At 36.4% G+C, this 18,760-nt stretch overlaps 1 protein-coding gene across 1 annotated transcript; it reads right to left on the reverse strand.

The window, feature by feature from the left end:
* Nucleotides 1–892: 892 nt before the first annotated feature.
* On the reverse strand, nt 893–18,715 carry MBLAC2 (metallo-beta-lactamase domain containing 2). Its single transcript, XM_043593490.1, has 2 exons — nt 17,762–18,715; nt 893–4,178 (listed from the first exon to the last, which is right to left on the reverse strand). Exons 1-2 carry the CDS (start codon nt 18,213–18,215, stop codon nt 3,793–3,795), a joined length of 840 nt encoding a protein of 279 aa, XP_043449425.1. The 5' UTR covers nt 18,216–18,715; the 3' UTR covers nt 893–3,792.
* Nucleotides 18,716–18,760: the final 45 nt, after the last annotated feature.

Below are 18,760 nucleotides of genomic sequence, written 5' to 3' on the forward strand. Positions count from 1 at the left end.
CAGAGAGTTGACACCAAGATTAATCTATATGAACAAACCTGCTAGAATAACCCTGGTCTTTCATTAGTTTCCCTCATCTATTTCCTAGTCATTTCCCCACAGTTTACTAACCTTAGTCCAAACACTCTTCTCCTGCCTGGTCAGTCTCCACAATTTATTGTTCTTTGTTAAAATGGTATGTAAAGTCTCACGCCAATCCACTTCTTTGGGTTTTCATTTCTTATACATAAAAGCCTCCTCATCCACATAAAAATTTTAATATCAAATAAAATTTATATGCTCCTTTTGTCTTTTGTAAATGTAATCCTTGGGCCCAGCCACAGGGCCTAAGACGGGAGAAGAAAGGTGTTCCCACCCTTACAGCAGTTTACTTTTTTCTTATTGATTTGTAGGCATTCTTTTTGGTTGTTTAAAAAAATTTTGCTGTTACACAATTTGTTAATATTTTCTTCTAATTTATCATTTTAACCTTAAGGCATATGAATTCTAGGACATTTTAAATTCTGATGATTTTGCTTTTTTTATTCCTATATAAAGATCTTCCCTATCCTAATGTCTTAAACATGATTTAAAATTTCAATACACATGTGTTTCCATTTTTCAAATTTAGGTCTTTAATCCATTTGGAATTTATTTTTATGTTGTCAGGGACCTTTTTTCTCACATCAACAATTGGAATATATACCAAATAACTCATCTTTTATCCATTGATTTAAAAATGCAATATTTATAACTACCAAAAATTTATATGGGCATTTTCTGGATTCTCCATTCTTGTCCATGGATTTGATGTCTTATTTATTACACATTTTCAAAACTGTACTTCACATAGGGAATATTTATAAGAAATTAAATAGGAATTTGCTGTTAGAAAAAAATACCAACTAGAGAGTGAAATAAAATGTCCACTTTAATATTTATCACACAAATTTTTACTTACACTTATCTGAAAATTATAAGAAGACAATGTATACATGTCACAATCATTTTACTATTCATATAAGAACAACTACACATAATCATTTACTCAACTATATCAGGATAACACAAGATTTTTGTTTGTTTTAGACTTCTTAGTTAAAAGGAAACACCAAATAAGGAAAATGAGTTTCCAAAGATTAAGTTATTAACAATACAAATAAAAATTATTTCTAAATGTCTTACATTTGACAACTCTGAATTATACTTACATACTATTATTTCCAAAAATCATAAGTTACAATACGGGTCACTGTCAGGGTGAAAATATATTTTTTAAAGCTTCTTTTAAAATATGCTATTATTAGGCTTAACATCACTTGATTTACTCTTGGCACATGTGGCATCTGGGAAAGTAAAAATACACTTTGCCAATTTTATGTTATTGTGCAGATATAAGAGAAAGAGCACAGTTTGGGAGGAAGACAGACCTGTGTTCAATTACCAGCTTTGTCCAAAGTTTTGTTGTGTTTGGCTGGTCAATTACTTCTTGGCACTGGGGCCAGGATTAAACTGAATAATGCATATTTTAAAATGCATAGCATGAGCACTAAATGGATGACAGATCCTTTCCCCAATTTATTCACACTGAAGCAAAAGCAAAGTATCACAGTCTTATGTGTTTGTATAATTTGAAAAACAAAAAAAGTTGGAGATTTAAAAACAAAACTAAGATGTTTTGAAAAATTGTACTTTTAAGAAATAAAGAAAGCCTTCATCAGGTTCAAATATTTCTCAGTAAAACTTAGTGCCTACTATACCCTGATTTTTTTTTTTTAAGTCCTAAGGTATGATAAAATGGTCAATGGTTAAGGACTTTTGGTTTTCTTTTGTGCTACTGATATAAAAATAATGGCTATATTTAAGGCTCATTAAGTGATTGTAGTTGCCCTGAACCAAATCTATACTCTTCATGCTGCATATCAACTGAAACCTACAGCCTTATATGAGTAGATTCCTTTGATGGCATGTGGCAGGACAGCTTGTCTGTCACAGAAGATGACTCATATACACCATCACAAACCCACCTGTCTCATGCTAAATACTTGGTATTTGGAGGATCTAAGATTCCTGAAAATTAAATTTAAATTGTCACAAGGAATAGCCTGCTTAGGATAGCAATGCTTCCATCCTCGTTCTTGGATCTTTTTGTCCCCTACCCTGACCACCTAACAAATCATCTTTCCAAATACAACTGAAAAACCCCTCTTCCAGGAATCTCTTCCTAACCAAACTCCACACCCCTCCATGTATGTCCCTGATACTCATGTGTAATTTGTATTAGCTTCAACCTACATATATTATTATTCATGTTTTGTTTGCCTTCTAGCTAAGATTTCATCTCTTTGACTTTTTAAGCTTCCACAGTGTTTAGCACAATACTGTGCATGTATGTATGTGACTGTGTGTATGAATGTGGGATATGTGTGTGGGTGTTGAATTAAAAAAAGACTAAAAAAACCTGGGTGGGTTAAGGGTGGAAAAATTTTATAATTTTTCAGATATCAAAGTTGCTAAACTTTCTTAATACTAAACAATCTGATTTCCAAAGCTATCTCAGTTTGGTTTTGGACATGTCAATAATAAAAAGGCAGTGAGAAAACTGCTTAAAAAACCTTTATGAAATATTCCAAAAGGCTTTTTAATAAATTATAAAGAGCACCAAACCAAAACATTTCACTAAAATAGTGGGCTAACCTTTCCTATAACTTTATAAATGTAGAGTTCTTTTCATTCAAGACAAAGAATACTGAACAGGAATAGGTGTTGTGAATCAGGATAAAAAAGGCAATTCACTCTAAGTCAATATCTAATGCACATTTTGCAGTTAATCTGAAAAGCCTTCCATGGTACATATGCATGTTATGATAAGTAAAAGAATGATTCATATCAGAATGTCGTAGATCTCTATAGTTGTTGTGATATTATAAAATATGACACATATACTGAAGCTGCTATTTAACAAGAAAAATTTTGTTTATAATAGCTGTTAATATTAAAATAGGATATAATAAAAAATTATTTTCAATGTGTATATTTTCAAATTTCCCTGACAGTGTCCTTTTGAGAAATCTGACAATTTGTAATTATATTACAGACATTTGAATTTCATTTTTATGATTGAAAATATTACACACACATAATAACAAACAACACTGTGTGGTAGCTTTTGACTGAAGCACTCTGCAATTTATATTTAAAGCTTTGCAACAAAACAAAATTCATTGTACTCTATGTAAGTAAAATTACACAGCATATAATACGCTATAATTACATTAAGAATAAATAAATGAAGCATAAAAATTCTGTGCTATACCAATGGATTGTTTTAGCTGTCATTCTAAATATTAATTTATATGTTTGTATTGAGTTCTCATGTATTTTAAACTCAAGAACCTTTATCTTTAAATAATATACTAAAATATCAAGTTTGGAGTATAAACATAAAACTTTATGCCTCTTTTTCTAGGTCATCTAGGAAATAAAATAAGAGAAATGGGAAGTAAGGATGATAGTTCTTTCTGTTACTATGCCTCCTTACTTCCCCATATATTTCTATGTTGTTTCTGGATATTACAAGATGGCAAATATTACAAGATGACAGCTTGGCAAATTATAAGCTTATTTAAATGATTTCTTATTTGAAAGAAAGAAAAATTTTTAATGAAGAGCTTCCTTTTTGGGCTTACTCATTCTCAACCTTTTTTTCCCTCTAATAAAGCATTTCTTGAAATGCTCACTATTACTCATTTTAAACAGCACAAAATGAATTGAATTTACAGAATTAATCAAAATAGGTTATCAGTGTAGACACTAGGGTGAGGTCCTAGAATTTGTTACACGTAAGGCTAAACTTGCAAGAGATCGCATGGCAAAAGTAGAAACTTTGTGACATATGCCAGCTTTTGAAATATAGTTAGAAGCCAATCGAAAAAGCCTTTCAGCACCAAAGGTATTGAAATGCCCAGGGAGCACCTTCTCTACCAGACCTCTGTCCACTAATTCTATCAGACGTTCACAGGTTCCAACATAGTCACTTATCCTGCTGTATGGAAGCCAGTCAATCAGTGATCCATCATACACGACGTCTCCACTGAAGAGAATCTTTCGGTCTTTGTCATGTAAGCAAATACTGCCCCTGGAGTGACCAGGCATGTGCATAACAGTGAGCTGTCTGTCACCAAGGTTGATCACATCCCCTACAAATGGAAACAGAATTTACAGATAAACATGTTGCATACTTGACTTCGATCACTTAAAGAATAAAAGAAAAGAACATTAAATGTTTTCAAAAAGGTCGGGAAGGATAACACTTATTTTACTTTTATTTCAAAAATACAGTATTTCTTAATGGTGATTTAAAAATAATTTGTATATATTTCATTTCTATTGTTTGCTTAACCAGTGTTTGTCAAAGTGAATTATGTGGAACACTATTTTTTCAGGTTGTTATGATACATAAAAGAAAAGATTCTGTAGTCAAATAATTTGGAAACCCTTCCTTCAAAGAAAGTTAAGTAGCTTTTTTCCTGCAAGGCTTCTGAGAACTTTTTAATATGCTAATGTACATTGTAGATATACACAAGGGAGATAGGGTTATACCATTTCTCAAACTTATTTGACCACAACACTTATTTTTTAGTACATCCTTGGTACCAGTATCCTGATGACACGATTCATGAATGCTACTCTATATTTTGCCCGTTCTTTTGTCACCCTGTGAAAATTAAGCCTTGAAGAATCAGTACAAATGATCATGCTCTGGCTATTGTTGTTGCTATGAGTAATAAATTATCTTTAGTCTCCTGCCAGAATCTATTAAACCCTGGCAGGCTAATTTGCAAATCAGGTAAAATCTCACACTCTTCCCAGTTATTTGATAGTGAGAGGAAATTGAGGTATAAATGCAAAATTACAGTTTCACTGGTTTTAAATCACTGGTTTACATATTGTTATGTTTAGTTCAAACACATATACACAGAAAAAATCAAAGACATAGAGTTAAAAAGTTAATGGGGAATAAAAACAGTGTAATAATAGGAATTTGTGAAACCTAAAAGACAATGAAAGTGGAAAAGAGAGCTAAATAAGAAATGAGACAGGGGCGCCTGGGTGGCTCAGTCGGTTAAGCGGCCGACTTCGGCCCAGGTCATGATCTCGTGGTCCGTGAGTTCGAGCCCCGCGTCGGGCTCTGTGCTAACAGCTCAGAGCCTGGAGCCTGTTTCAGATTATGTGTCTCCCTCTCTCTGACCCTCCCCCGTTCATGCTTTGTCTCTCTCTGTCTTCGGCTCAGGTCATGATCTCACGGTCTGTGAGTTCGAGCCCCGCGTCAGGCTCTGTGCTGACAGCTCAGAGCCTGGAGCCTGTTTCAGATTCTGTGTCTCCCTCTCTCTCTGACCCTCCCCTGTTCATGCTCTGTCTCTCTCTGTCTCAAAAATAAATAAATGTTAAAAAAAATTCAAAAAAAATAAATAAACGCTAAAAAAAATTTTTTTTTTAACAAAAAAAAGAAATGAGACATAGAAAACAACAGAATGGCAGACCTAAATTCAACTATATCAATAATTACATTGAATATGAATGGGATAAGGCAGACATTGTCAAAATAGATTTAAAAAGCAGGATACATATGCAGTCTACAAGAGAGGAACTATAAGACCAAAGACAAACAGAGGTTGAAAAAGTTATGCAATATAAATATTAGTAAGAGAACTAGAGTGGCTATATTAATATTAGACAAAATAAGGGCTATTAGTAGAGAAAAGAGGTACATTTTATTAGGATATACATTAAGTCAACATACTAAAAAAGTATACATGTACCTAAAACAGACACTAAAGATTCATGAAAAAAGTTTCAGTAAAAACTGACAGAATTAAGAATAAACAATTAACTGATTATGCTTAGAGATTAAAATATTCCTCTCTGAATAATCTGTAATACAAGTAGATAGAAAATCAGTAAGAATACAGAAGACCTGAACAACACTATCAAACAACTTAACCTAAGTGACATTTATACAACACCTTATCTTAAAACAGTAAAGTACACATTCGTTTTAATTGCACATGGAATATTCACCAGGCTACACAGCCATAAAGCAAGTCTCAGTAAATATGAAAGGAATACAATCATAAAAATATGTTCTTTGACTATAACATAATTAAATTAGAAATTAATGACAAAAATAAATATGGGAAATATCCAAATATACACAAAGTAAGCATCACACTTCTACCTAACTTAGGGATCAAAGATGAAATCACAGGAGATTAGAAAATCTCTTGAACTAATTATCAGACAATACTATGAAAAATTATATGCCAACAAACTGGACAACCTGGAAGAAATGGACAAATTCCTAGACACCCACGCACTACCAAAACTCAAGCAGGAAAGAATAGAAAATTTGAACAGACCCATAACTAGTGAAGAAATGGAATCAGTTATCAAAAATCTCCCAACAAAGAAGAGTCTTGGGCCAGATGGCTTCCCTGGGGAATTGTACCAGACATTTAAAGCAGAATTAATACCTATCCTTCTCAAGCTGTTCCAAAAAATAGAAATGGAAGGAAAATTTCCAGACTCATTCTATGAAGCCAGCACTACCTTGAGTCCCAAACCAGACAGAGACCCCACAAAAAAGAATTACAGGTCAATATCCCTGATGAACATGGATGCAAAAATCGTCAACAAGATACTAGCAAATCGAATTCAACAGCATATAAAAAAGAATTATTCACCATGATCAAGTGGGATTCATTCCTGGGCTGCAGGGCTGGTTCAATATTCGCAAATCAATCAATGTGATACATCACATTAATAAAAGAAAGGATATGAACCATACGATCCTGTCAACAGATGCAAAAAAAATCATTTGACAAAACACAGTATCCTTTCTTAATAAAAACTGTCAAGAAAGTTGTGATAGAAGGAATACACTTAAACATCGTAAAAGCCATATATGTAAAGCCCACAGCTAATATCATCCTTAACAGGGAAAAACTGAGAGCTTTCCCCCTGAGATCAGGAACACGACAGGGATGTCCACTCTCACCACTGTTGTTTAAATAGTGTTGGAAGTGCTAGCATCAGCAATCCAACAACAAAAGGAAATCAAAGGCATCAAAATTGGCAAAGAAACCAAACCAACTTTTCATTTTTCGCAGACAACATGATACATGGAAAACCAGAAAGACTCCACCAAAAGATTGCTAGAACTGATACGTGAATTCAGCAAAGTCTCAGGGTACAAAATCAATGCACAGAAATCTGTTGCATTTTTATACACCAATAATGAAGCAACAGAAAGAGAAATAAAGAAACTGATCGCATTTACAATTGCAGCAAGAACCATAAAATACCTAGGAATAAACCTAACCAAAGAGGTAAAAAAGATCTGTATGCTGAAAATTATAGAAAACTTATGAAGGAAATTGAAGAAGATACAAAGAAACTGAAATACATTCCATGCTCATGGATTGGAAGAATAAATATTGTTAAAATGTCAATACCACCCAAAGCAATCTACACATTCAATGCAATCTCAATCAAAATTGCACTGGCATTCTTCTCAAAGCTAGAAAAAACAACACTAAAATTTGTATGGAACCACAAAAGACCCCGAATAGCCAAAGTAATATTGAAGAAGAAAACCAAAGTGGGACACCTCACAATCCCAGACGTTAGCCTCTACTACAAAGCTGTAATCATCAACAGTATGGTATTGGCACAAAAACAGACACAGAGACCAATGGAATAGAATAGACACTCCAGAATTGGACCCACAAATGTATGCCCAATTAATCTTTGACAAAGTAGGAAAGAGTATCCAATGGAAAAAAGACCGTCTCTTTAGCAAATGGTGCTGGGAGAACTGGACAGCAACATGCAGAAGAATAAAACTAGACCACTTTCTTGCCCATATACAAAAATAAACTCAAAATGGATGAAAGACCTAAATGTGAGGCAGGAAACCATCAAAACCCTCGAGGAGAAAGCATGCAAAAACTTCTTTGACCTCAGCCACAGCAATTTCTTGCTCAACACATCTCCAAAGGCAAGGGAATTAAAACCAAAAATGAACTATTGGGACCTCATCAAGATAAAAAGCTTCTGTACTGCAAAGGAAACAATCAACAAAACTAAAAAGCAACCGATGGAATGGGAAAAGATATTTGCAAGTGACATACCGAATCAAGGGTAGTATCCCAAATCTATAACTTACCAAACTCCACACCAGAAAAAAACAAAGAATCCAGTGACGAAATGGGCAGAAGACATGAATAGACACTTATCCAAAGAAGACATCCAGATGGCCAACAGGCACATGAAATTATGCTCAGCATTATTCATGATCAGGGAAATACCAATGAAAACCACACTGAGATACCACCTCACATTTGTCAGAGTGGCTAAAATGAACAACTCAGGAAACTACAGATGCTGGCGAGGATGTGGAGAAACAGGAACCTTCTTGCACTGTTGGTGGGAATGCAAACTGGTACAGCTGCTCTGAAAAACAGTGTGGAGGTTCCTCAAAAAGCTAAAAATAGAATTATCCTACGACCCAGCAATAGCACTACTAGGAATTTATCCAAGGGATACAGGAGTGCTGATACATAGGGGCACATGTACCCTAATGTTTATAGCAGCACTTTCAACAATAGCCAAATTATAGAAAGAGCCTAAATGTCCATCAACTGATGAATGGATAAAGAAGATGTGGTTTATATGTATAATGGAATACTACTTGGCAATGAGGAAGAATGAAATCTGGCCCTTTGTAGCAACGTGGCTGGAACTGGAGAGTATAATGCTAAGTGAAAAAAGTCAGGCAGAGAAGGACAGATATCACATGTTTTCACTCATATGTGGATCTTGAGAAACTTAACAGAAGACCATGGGGGAAAGGAAAGGGGAAAAAAATAGTTATAAACAGAGAGGAAGGGAGGCAACCCATAAGAGACTCTTAAATACAGAGAACAAACTGAGGGTGGATGGGATGGTGGGGGAGAGGGGAAAATGGGTGATGGGCATTAAGGAGGGCACTTGTTGGGATGAGCACTGGGTGTTGTATGTAAGCAATGAAGCACGGGAATCTAAGCCAAAAACCAGCAGCACACTTTACACTCTGTATATTAGCTAATTTGACAATAAATTATATTAAAAAATATCTTGAACTGAATGAAAATAGAAACAAAATATATCACACCTAATCGGCTGCTGGTAACACAATACTTAGAAAAAAAAATTATTGCTTTAAATGCTTATTTGTAAAGGATTAACTGTTTAAAATCAAAGTTTCTATCTTAAGAAGTTAGGAAAAGAAGCAAATCAAATACAAAATGTTAAGGAATAAATAAAGGCCAGAGCAGAAATAAATGAAATAAGAAACAAATATCAATAGAAAAAAATAAAAGAAACTAATAGGTGGCTCATTGAAAAGAGCAACAAAAATGATAAACTCCACTGGCTAGACAAAAAAATTAGAGAAAACATAAATTGCAAAAATCAGGAATGAAAGAAGGAGTATCACTATAGACCCTAAGGAAATGAAAAGGAGGATAAGGGAATATTATGAACAACAAATTTGACAACTTAGTTGAAATCAACAAATTATTAGAAAGAGACAAATTACCAAAAGTGATTGAAGAAGAAAAAGAAAATCTAAGTAGACCTATATCAAGCAAAGAAATTGATTAATAATTTAAATCTCCCCACAAAGAAAAGTCCAGGCTCAAAGATGGTTTCTGTCAGTCACTCAAGACAGGGAAAGTATCTATATAGACTTTCAGAATATAGAAGAAGAGGAAAAGCTTCCTAATTGAATTTTACCCTAATAAAAGCCCGACAAAGGCAATGTAAAAAAAAATAAAACTACAGGGGTGCCTGGATGGCTCAGTAAGTTAAGCGTTGGACTCTTGGTTTCGGCTCAGGCCATGATCTCAGTTTTGTGAATTAAGAGATTCTCTCTCTCCCTCCCCTCTCTGCCCCTCCTCCACTCACTCTGTCTCTCTCTCTCTCAAAATAAATAAATAAACTAAAAAACAAAGGAAACTACAAACCAATATTCCTAACGAAAGTAGTCTCAAAATCCTTATCAATCCTTATCAATATTGGCAAACTAAATACAACAATTTATAAATAGGATAATGACCAAATGGGGTTTATCCCAGAAATATAAATTTGGTTTGACTTCTGAAAATCAGGTAACATACTATATTATATTAGTAAAATAAAGGGGAAAAGTCATATGAACATCTCAATAGGTGAAGAAAAAGCATATGACAAAATCCAAACCTTACTGGTGGTAAAAACTTTCAGCAAACTAGGAGTAGAGGGAAGGTCATCAACTTGATTAAGGGCATCTATGAAAAACCTACAGCTAACTTACCACTGAGTAGAAACACTTAAGTGCTTTCCTCCTAAGATGGAAGGAAGGCAAGGAAGTTTACTCTTAACCATTTCTATTTAACATCACACTAAAGATTTTAGCCAAGGGAGTAAGCCAAGAAAAAGAGTACAGTCACAGAGAATGGAAAAGAAGTAAATCTGTCTTTATTCACAGATAACAAGATCTTATTTGTAGAAAAACCTAAGAAATGTGGGGAAAAGCTAGAGAATTAAAAAAGCAAGTTTAGCAATGTCAAGGGTACAAGATCAGAATACAAAAAAATTGTATTTCTATATATTAGCAATGAACATCATAAAGTGAATTTAAAAAGCCATTTTGTTCACAATAGTATCAAAAAGAATGAAATACTTAGGAAAAATGTATATCTTTGTACTTAAAGGTATAAAAACACCATCATGAGAAATTAAAGATCTAAACAAAAGGAGAGACATGCCATGTCTTTTAACTAGAAGCCTCAAAATTGTTAAGATGGCATTTAAATTTGATTTTCCCATAGCTGCAATGTCTAATACAACTTTCTGAGATTAATGAAGTATTATGTATCAACACTGTCCAATATGGTAGCCACTAGCTACATATGGTTATTTGAAATAAGGCTAGTATACTAGGGAACTAGGATTTTAATTTTAATCAATCCTAATTAATTTATATTTGTATTTAGATAGTCACATGTGGCTAGGGGCTATGGTAATGGCTGGTGTACATCTGCAGATTTAATACAATCTCAATCAAAATCTTGAATTTTTTTGTAGAAATTGAAAATCTCACTCATATAAAAGGTATAGGAAAATGCAAATGGTTTAGAATAGCCAAAACAATTTTGAAAAAGAGGTACAAAGTTGGAGGACTTACACTACTTAATTTCAAGAATTATAATAAAGTTATAATCATCAAGATAGTATGGTGCTGGCTAAAGGAGAAACATAATCAATGGAAGAGAATAGAGTCCAAAAGGAGATTTGACAAATGGTGTCAACCAAGATAATTCAGTGGGCAAAAAGATAGTCTTCTCAACGAAATGGACTGGGACACTTTGGATATCCATATCCAAATAAGCAAAAAAGAACCTTTCAACCATCACTGCACAATATGAACAAAAACTAACTCAAAATGGATCATAAACCTAAATGTGAAAGTTTCTAGAAAACAAATAGAAGGGGTGCCTGGTTGGCTTAGTCAGTTAAGTGTCTGACTCTTGGTTTCTGCTCAGGTCATGATCTCATGGTTCCTGAGTTCAAGCCCCACATTGGGCTCTGTGCTGCCATTGCAGAGCCTGCTTGGGATTCTCTCTCTCCCTCTCTCTCTCTCTGCCTTTCTCTCTCTCTCAAAATAAATACACTTAAAAAATTTTTTTTAAATAAATAAAAAGGAAAAAAGATTTTAATAGATCCTTTAACAAAGAAGACACTTGACTAGCAAATAAGTACCTGAAAATATGCTCACCATCATTAGTTATTAGGGAGATGCTAAACCACAATGAAATACCACTACACACTCACTAGAATGGCTACAATCAAAAGGACTGACAAAAGCAAGTGTAGACAAAGAGCTGAAGAAACTGGAAGTCTTATCCATTGCATTTGGGAATATAAAATCGTATAACTACTTTGGAAAACAGGCACTTTCTTAAAAATTAACATCCACTACTGTAAGATCCAGGAATTCCATTCCTAGGTATCTACCAAGGGAAAGGAAAACATGCATCCACACAAGACTTACCTGCAAATGTTCGTGACAGCATTATTAATTACGGCCTCAAACTAGAAAGATTCAAATTTCCTTCAACAGGTGAGGATATAAAATATGTTATAACCATAAATGGATTATTTCTCAGCAATAGAAAGGAATGAATAAGAGATACAACATGGACAAATCTCCAAAACACCATTCCAAATGAAAAAGACAGACACAAAGACCATATATGATTGCATTTGTAGAAACTTTAAGAAAAAATATATATAGCAATACAAAACAGATCAGTGAGGCCAAGAGTGGGAGCAGGGATTGTCCTAGTCTTGTCGTGAATCCCAGTAAGAATGTTAAGATGGAATCAGACACTCCCAGCTTTCTCTGCATTCCAGTCTTAACGGGCCAGACTCCTTTACAATATAATTGTTCCAGAATTAAAGTGCCTCTGAGAATCACAAACTACTGTCATTTACCGTATGACTGGCAGGTAAGGTAAAGAAATTATAGCCAGGTTGGTTTAATAATAGAGCTGTTGGAGACCCATTTTTTTATAAGTGTATAGAAAGGAAAGGAGGAAGGAAGGAAGTGAAAGAAGTTGAATCCTAAAAAAAAAAAAAAAAAAAAAAAGAAGAAGCTGTGGATAATTACCAATGCAGGGATAGAGTCTTATTGATCTTTGGTTATATCCAGGTGGTATTCAAAATATTTAGCAACAGATAAGTTGTGAGTGCCCACCTATCAAAATGGATACCAACTGTAAGCAGTTGATAAGGCCAAAATGGGTATTAGATTCTTCCAATACCTTATAGCTTTGTAAATGCCTCCCCTATGCTTATAGTGCTCACTTGTAGAATTTCAATAAGACCTCTCCTACAAGACTCAAAATTGCCTATGACATATATCCATATATAAATAAATATCACATAGAAAAGCATATAATACACACACACACCCTATGCTTCCAAGCCCTCACCCTGACCCAGTTGTCATTAGATTCCAGCCATACTAGACCTTTCTTGGCTTCCCAAATACCCTTTCCCATCTTGGTAACCCCATATTTTTATTTCATTTTTTAATCAAAGAAACATATGTACACATCTCAAAATATTTCAGAAGGGCTTAAAATGTAAGAAAAAGTTATTTGCCCCATTCTGACTCTAGCTCCAATCCTGCTACCAAGAATCAACCACTTTTAACAATTTTAGCTATTTCTTCCGGTAGCTGCCTCTACTACATATATTTATCTCTAAAAATTTTTTATATTTCATTTCTTGATTTACTAATTAGATATACTATACTGATTTCATTCACATATTACCATTTCTTCGTTTTTAAATTTTAGATTTTGTTGACTTCCACTATAAAATATAAGAATCTTTAGCTGTCTTTATCCCTCACTCTCCACTTACCAACACCACTCCTGTATATATTTCTTGTCCAAAAGAGTTAACGATTTAACTGCTCCAATGTGGAGCTCTTTATGCCTGGCATAGTATCATTGTCAGAACGTCATTTTTGCCATCATCCTGATGTTTCAACTTTTTCTTGTATTTGATCTCCTGTTTCCTGTATTCCATATCTTCCTCTTGCTTTACTTCTTTATTTTGAAGGTAGTAAATAGGATAAAATTATATCTTGGTAACTAAGTAACAGCAATCTTTTTTGATAACCTGTTTGTTAGTGAAATGGATGTAAAATTCTAAGTTGGAAATAAATTTTATTCAAATAAGGCATAGCTCTTCTTTTCTAGCTCTAAAGCCATTATGATCTGTATAGATGACATTTTAATTTCTGGAAGCTTGCTTCCAGTATTCTGAAATTTTACAATAATGTGCCTTGGGTTGGATGTGTTTTCATTCATCACGCTAGGAACTCTGTGGGCTCTTTTAATCTGAAATTTTACATCTCTTAATTGTGGGATATTTTCTTGAATTATCACTATTATGCTTTCTTTTCTTCCATTTTCTCTACTCTATCTGTGCTTCTATTATTCCAGCGTTGAATTTTCCAAACGGGTCCTCTACTGGTTCTCTTCTCGTTTTCATTTTACCTTTCTTCTCCTTTTTTTTTTTTTAAAGTTTTTCAACTTTATCTTCAGTTCTTCTACTAAGAAACTTCTACCATTTTAAATTTCAAGAACTCATGTATGTGTCTGTGTGTGTGTGCATGTGCATACTGTTCTGTTGCTTATTTTTAAAGCATCCTAATGTCTCTTGAATACCTTGAATGCAATAGCTTCTGTTATCCCCTGATGCTATTAATGATTGTCTTCCCCTCTCAAGTTGCTTTATGCCATTTGTTTTAGTATTTGATCTCGTGTTAGACCATTTTCTAGGATTTTTCATAATGCTTGGTTGCCTATTTGAGAATGGGGGGGTGAAAAGGCTGCTTGAAGCACATGCATTGGGCTTAATGATCAAGGCTATGCTGTAGACAGACGAAGCCAAAGATTGCTTAGGGATCAGCATCTTAGTTTTTCCTCTAGGGCTGGTCACATTTCCCAGGTAAGATTCTTCCAGTTTGCTACTTGGCGGGGTAAAGACCTGGCTCTCATCCTTCTTGAAACTAACAAGGAACATACATACACATACACACATTCTCTCTCTCTTCCTTATACACCTGTACGCACGAGCATGCGCGCGCGCGCACACACACACACACACTCCTCCTATTTTCCATACTGAATGCTGAGCTCAGTAGTACCTGGCATCCCTTAATCAACACTCCTCTGCTTTATTCTCCCCAGAGAACAAACTAACTGCATGGACATTCCAGAGTTTTCACAGCTTCTTAATGGCTTTCAACCAATTCTACTTATTTTACTATTTATCTTTCCTTTGCCCCCACTAAGATACCATCTACTGCTAATTCCCGAGCCTTTTAAAGCTCCTACAGTGCAGACTGGATTGGCTCTTGATTCCCCATTGCTGGCAGAAGATAAAACTGCTGACTCAGTCATTACATTTACATCAACATTCAAAATAGTTCAATATGGATTTATACTTAAAACAGACAAAACAAGGTCCTTTTATTACAGGCTTAGGTTTCGGATGGAGTAGTTTTCAATCTGCTACCTTTCTAGGGTCTATTTTTTGTTTTTAACCTTCCCAAGTGACTTAAGTCTGCCTGTCATAACTGTAATTATCTTGGTGACTCTGGGCAAATTAATTAAACATACATAAGGGGCCAAAATGTCTCCACTTCATATCACTTGACTATTGTGGAAAATAGATAAAAAGACGTATGGTACTATATTAAGAATAGTACTATAGAAGGTACTATATTAACCTAGGGTTTATCTATCTTCTTATAGGAGGATACTATTTCACTATTCGTAGGGGGAGTTATTTTTCCATCAAAGATGATACACCGTATGATGATCTCTCCCTGTCCCTCCTTTGCAAGTTAGTTTTTGGGTTAGTCATACAGCACAGATTTATGCTTCCTCATGACAGGTGATCATCAATTCACTAAATGAAATGTAATAAACTAATGACTTCAGGCTCCTTATGTTCTAACCAAAGCAACAGCTGTATGCTGTTCAGATATGGGCTCGTCATGTATATGTGTAACCGTGTATGAATTTTTCATATAAATATTTTATATCTCCTTCCAGCCATCTGGATTATGATAACAGTCAGTCAGCTGGCCACATTATTCAGAAGAGAAAGGAAATTAATATTCCTGAGAAAAGAGAAAATTAGATACTACTTGAGAGGATGAGGCATTCTGCTTCTAATGAAAAACAACTTTTGATATAACACAATATTCTCAGCTTTAAGTGTTTGGTAAATATTAAGCTTTTTTTTTTTTTCACACCTTCAAAGGCTTAAAGCAGCACACAGATAGCTTGCAGGCCCCCTGTATTTCCAAAATGCTATAATTCTATCATAAACTGGGATTCAGGAAACCTGGATTCTAGTCTCAGCTCTTTTCCAAACTGGCTATGTGATCTCAGGCATGATAATTCAGGCCTGCTTGAACTCTTCATCTATAAAACAATAATTCTTATCGTTCTTTCACCATTGATTTCCTATTGTTGGCACAGAAGGAAAAGTGAATAAATCAGAAGTAATTTATTCATTCAGACAACTGTAATGTATTTTAAATACTAATTTAAACATTTTTTGGTCTCAGTGCCACAATTAATTTAATCTTAATACCCATCAACTACATGGAAATCCTAACTCTAAAAAGTATCACTTTTATCAAGAAATACAAAGAATACTGTAAATGTACTTTTCTTTCATCTTAAATTGTCAGATGATATAAGACTCCCATCTAAACCAGTCTCTTTTTTTTAATCTTTAGATTTGAAATTTTAATGAAGAGGCTTTGTGGGTGGAGTGTGAGGTACAGAATCTTGCTTTTTATTTTTTATATTTCAAGTGTTCAAGATCTCATCTATAAGATAAGCTGATTTTTGTAAAATTATTTCATTATTTGTCATATTGGTCCTTCATAAAGTAAGCTTATTGTACTGCAGCAACAGGATTTTTCTATCTCCTAGAGGAATGTTTTAATAAATTAAATTGGCAATTAAAATGGTTTCAAGATAAAAATGAGAGAAGGGGGTTTCATATCCTACTTATAATTATAATATATCTATGGGATAGGATTTACGATCTGCATGTGTTGATCTATTGTGCCTTGGTTCAAATCCTAGCTTTTGTCACTATCTTGCTCTGTGGACTCTAGGCAAGCCATTTAATTAGGGGTCAGCCACCTCACTTCAAATGTGTTGTGAAGATAAAATGAAATCAACAAAAATATTCTAAAAAGAAAAAAGGAAATTTAATATACAAATAATGCTATTGTGGCTAATTAACTCAATTATTTAAGTGCCTGCTTGGCGTTGAGAGGGCTGGGACCCTACTCTATTGTATTTTATTCCATTAGTTTCTCTCTGATCCCCATCCTTTCTTTTACAGAGCCAGAGGCCCAAGGCTACCCATGCATTAGTCGGTATACTTCACCATCACCGGAAATAACCTCATTAATCTTTCTCAGGCCTTGCTTTAAACCAGACCATGTATCTGTCATAATGTTAAGACTAACATTCTCTACTTTTTATGTTCACTAACAAGCTTTTGCTCTAATGAGGCAACATCAAGAAAAGAAATCTATCTGGAAGATAAGGATGCCCAAGTAGATAAGAACCACTGCTCCCTAATGGCTTTCTAAACCTACAGGTGGGAATTGTTCATATCCAGTAGTGACGCCGACAGAGAGCGGATGAAGTCAGCTGTTCTCAAAAGCATAGAGCTTGTCATGCACTCGGTGAGGACTCATTCCTTAAAAGTCTTTTCGCTATAAAAGCGCCTGGAAATCTGGCAAGTGTTCGGGAAAAGAATGTAAAATCCCCAGTCACAAGCCTCTGTAGTGTTACTACTATACCTTACACAGGAATCTGACTAGGGGGTGGGGCCGGCTTTCATTTGAGTACTTGGCTTTGCCACACAGTGCCAGAACTGGTCTGTGGTAAGGAAGGCTTCGAGGGCCTTGGCTCAGATCGAGTAGGCGTTTACTCAGGGAAGGGAGAAACAGTAGTGGTGTTTCTGCGATGTGACAAAACAAGCCAGTTTACAGCCACGCACGTCTGCAACATGCATCCCTCGAACAGTTTTTCCCAATCCCTTCCCTTAAAGAGAGCGCGTGCCCGTGAGGGCCCATTACCATCCTGCAGGATGAGAGTGGGCTGCACCGCCTGCACTCGGAACTGCCTGGCCCTCCAGCCCGGGCTGGGCGCCCGCACCACCTCACTGTCGGACAGCCAGGTCACGGTCTCAAAGTTGTCCCCGCGAGCCAGCGCCTCGGCCTCGGCGTGATGCACGGCCACCCGGTCGAACTGGTAGAGGCCGCCGGAGTGGTCGAAGTGCACGTGTGTGGCCACGGCCAGCAGTGGCCGGCACGCCGCGTCCTCTTTGGCCCCGTGATCCTGCAAGAGGCCGGAGGAGTACAGGTACTCCGGGAGGCTGCGCAGCCCCAGGCCCGTATCGATCACCACATCCTGCTCGGAACCACGCACCAGCCAGATGTTGGCGCGGTTGCCCGACTCATAGAAGCGTTCCTGAATCCAAAAGATGCCGTCGCCCAGGGACTTGTGGGCGTACCACTCCAGCGCGGACATGCTGGGCAGGGGTGCGGTCTGGCCGAGTGGGTGTAAGGGTGTGTGCCTCCTGCAAGCCGTCCAGACGCGAGGCGCTGCGGCGGTGTGGAGCGGTCAGCCCGCAGCAAGGGAGGAGGGGCAGAGCGCGGAGAGGGCGGGGGATTCGGGAGGTGCGGGTTTGGGGGGTGGGGTGGGGGAGAACTAGGAGGAAGGACGCGCCGAGTCGCGGCCTGGAGAGTCTGCACGCACCCTCCAGCCAGGTCTGCAGAGAGTGGCGGCTGCTCTGCCCGCACCTAGGCGCTGGAGTAATCTCGGCTTCAGTAACTGCAGCACAAAGGAGCGTTAACGCAGGGGCACTGCAGCAGACTGGAGACCCAGAAGGAATCGCTCTTCACCCCGGGGGTCTGACTGCAGAGGCCAGGGGAGGTGCCAGGTCCTCCCACCCACTGCGCTCCGGCAAGCGCACTTCCAGCCAGCGCCGAAAGAGTCAGGCCAAACCGGATGGAGAAGTACGGCGCCTGCCAAGGGCTAAAAAGCTCCTTGCCTAGGGGGCGGGGCCTAGAGAG

This window comes from Prionailurus bengalensis, chromosome A1, assembly GCF_016509475.1.
Source record: "Prionailurus bengalensis isolate Pbe53 chromosome A1, Fcat_Pben_1.1_paternal_pri, whole genome shotgun sequence".
In the NCBI taxonomy this organism is placed as follows: domain Eukaryota; kingdom Metazoa; phylum Chordata; class Mammalia; order Carnivora; family Felidae; genus Prionailurus; species Prionailurus bengalensis.

Coding starts and splice junctions, on each gene's coding strand:
- MBLAC2 (XM_043593490.1), bottom strand. CDS start 18,215: ATGTCCGCGCTGGAGTGGTACGCCCACAAGTCCCTGGGCGACGGCATC. Junction 4,179..17,761: donor CACTCTCATCCTGCAGGATG/GTAATGGGCCCT, acceptor TTCCATTTGTAG/GGGATGTGATCAACCTTGGT.